At 38.4% G+C, this 2500-nt stretch overlaps 1 protein-coding gene across 1 annotated transcript in view; it reads right to left on the bottom strand.

Annotated features, from left to right (window-relative positions):
- LOC138032638 (sulfotransferase 1B1-like) overlaps window positions 1-2500 on the bottom strand; it is a 12320-nt gene that overhangs the window by 2163 nt on the left and 7657 nt on the right. The window contains exons 3-4 of the mRNA XM_068880347.1: window positions 1652-1746; window positions 1-685 (exon numbers count right to left, since the gene is read on the bottom strand). The exon at window positions 1-685 is cut by the window's left edge and continues 2163 nt beyond it. Coding sequence (XP_068736448.1) covers window positions 404-685; window positions 1652-1746 — 377 coding nt within the window. The 3' untranslated portion in view covers window positions 1-403. The remainder of the gene's footprint in view (window positions 686-1651; window positions 1747-2500) is intronic.

Raw genomic sequence — 2500 nt, 5'->3', positions numbered from 1 at the left:
TCTGTGGTGCTTTTTATTCAGGATCATTGACTTGGAACATCACCAACAACAAACAAACAAACAGACAAGGGATTGAATTTTAGTGGTGATTTCTGTGGAATTCCTAATTGGTGCTCTATAGTAGAACGTCTCTAACTGATGTGTCCATAAAGTCCTAAATTGACTTCTGTGAAAATCTTTCTCAAAGTCCTCTCCTGAGCTGAATAAAATGGCGTCTTTTGAGGCTCATTGGGTCCGTTTATTCTCAAATTGTTGGACATTCTAAAGCGACGCATATCAACTTTGAGACGAGGGCGCGAAGTCGGTAAAAAAGAGGAAAATTGATCAAAGATTATGACGCTCGAGCCATTTGTAACACATTTCCCCCTTTATACTTGTTTAGAACCTTCTTAAAATCTGTTTGTCATATTTCATATTCAAACTCTAATCCACTTCCTCGCAATTTCTCCAACACTTCTCTCCCAAATCTTTCATTCAGCTCTGAAGTAAAATAATTTTTCCAATCTCCAACGGCGCCTTTCCGAAGAATTTGAAAGGAACGGTCACGACGATCGATTACCTTAAAACTTTCGGCATTTTTCATCATTCCCTCGAAAGTACACTGCTCAGCGATCCGATTGATAATCTCATCTGACAACGGTTTTTGGACGAATTCAACGATCCTGCGAACATTAGATGGCAGATCCTGCAAAAGACACATATTAATGATAAGGATACCTATAACATACTGAAAAGAATATAGCGTTTCTGATTGGTCAATGACGAATGCATAAGTTGGTCTTTTCCGTGGGTAAACAAATTACATTTACATTTTTACATTTTGTGGAGGCTACAATTAAGTTGTAAAGTCAGTGACAATCAAAAACCATCTGGAAGACCATTAACACGGTCCCTTGAAGACCAAAAAGGACGCAAGAGGACACCGAGCATCAAAGACCGATTTGTTATTGACAGGTGAGGATGATAATGAGAAACAGCAAAAGAAGAAAGACCAACTCGGCTATGGTTCCCACGGATCGAATACGGCAAAGGCATATGACACAGGCCCAAAGACTAAAGACTAACAGGCCCAACTGAAGAACATATAGCTGGGAGCGTGACGCGTAGACTGCAAGCAGTCCCTTCAGGCAGTCGTGTTTTGTCACGCAAACAAATAAAAAGACCGAGGGAGGCTTGGGAACAGGCGGAACCATCTGTCGTAACACTTTCAGTAGCTGATCAGATTAGCAGATTTGGTGATTCTGAACGCGTCGGTTACAGAAAAGGGTGCAGTCCCTTCTTTCTCTCCTCTTCCCAAGCCTCTCTTGGTCTTTTTATTCGTTTGCGTGACAAAACACGACTGCCTCAGAAAAGCGGGCCGCTCGACTGATTTATTAAGGGACTGCATGCAGTCTAGGGGCGCGTTCGATTCGATTATTCGGTTACTTGGTTTCAGACCAATCAGAAGCGTTGTGGGGTCATCAGGCCCAATCCGATTGGCCACAATTCGGCGGGACCCGTATTCTAAAATTAGATAATACGTACAGTAAACTGATGGGCCAATGAAAGAGATCAACACTCCTGGGTTATGCATGGGCGTGCGATTAAGTGTGTATACTGTTTATACAATGTAATCTTATCACAACTTATGCAGTTGGGAAAAAATAATTACCTTGTGCAATTCTTCATATTTGAGAAACAAAATATTAGGATCCTCTCTGTGTTTCCACCAACCCAAAACATGTTCAGTCCAGTGACACCAACCGGCTGAAAAAAAAAAGTTAATTAATTTAAAATATATATATTTTTGAAAATCGCTACTGTGCGTCTGTTTGATCCCATACTGGGTCAAGAGACGTGATTTAAGTTTGTTGGTTCTCTCAAACCAGCCAAGGGCCACTTTCTTTTTTACAAAAATATTTTAAAATACATTAGATCCAAGAGCTTCCAATGGCTCATCTGGGGAACAGACGTAACTCATAATTTAACAATATTATTACAAGTATCTGAGGGGAAAAAAATTGATTTTGATTTTGATTTTTTGTTTGGAGCTGGTTTGTTGATTGTATTCTGTAATCCATTAATCCATTCATGCATAATAAAATATAACGATGATTAATATTACTCTTCCTACTTATTTAATAAATTTCCTTGGTAAAGTTGCATGTATTGTAAGTAACGCTATATAATAATATTTTGTTTCAGATATTTTCCTTTTAGATGTTTTCTTATAATGTAAAGCGCCTTTGAACGCTGGGATACTCAGAGGCTATTGTATTAAATCACCATCTTCTTCTTCTTCTTCTTCTTCTTCTTCTTATTATTATTATTATTATTATTTATTATTATTATTAAATTACAACCGCATTCAAGCAGCATTTAAGCTAAAACCACAACTAATACAAATGTCTTACTACTAATCTCCAGCTCACCTAATATCCAGTGTGTCGATCGCGTGACCAACACTCCATCCCTCCTTTTCTTTACAGGATATAAAGCAAGTTCCTTAGTGGTCAAACAA

The sequence above is a fragment of the Montipora capricornis genome, chromosome 14 (genome assembly GCF_036669925.1).
Source record: "Montipora capricornis isolate CH-2021 chromosome 14, ASM3666992v2, whole genome shotgun sequence".
NCBI classification, from domain to species: domain Eukaryota; kingdom Metazoa; phylum Cnidaria; class Anthozoa; order Scleractinia; family Acroporidae; genus Montipora; species Montipora capricornis.
The sequence above is the reverse complement of the archived record's forward strand: the minus strand, read 5'-3'. Positions and strand labels throughout refer to the sequence as shown.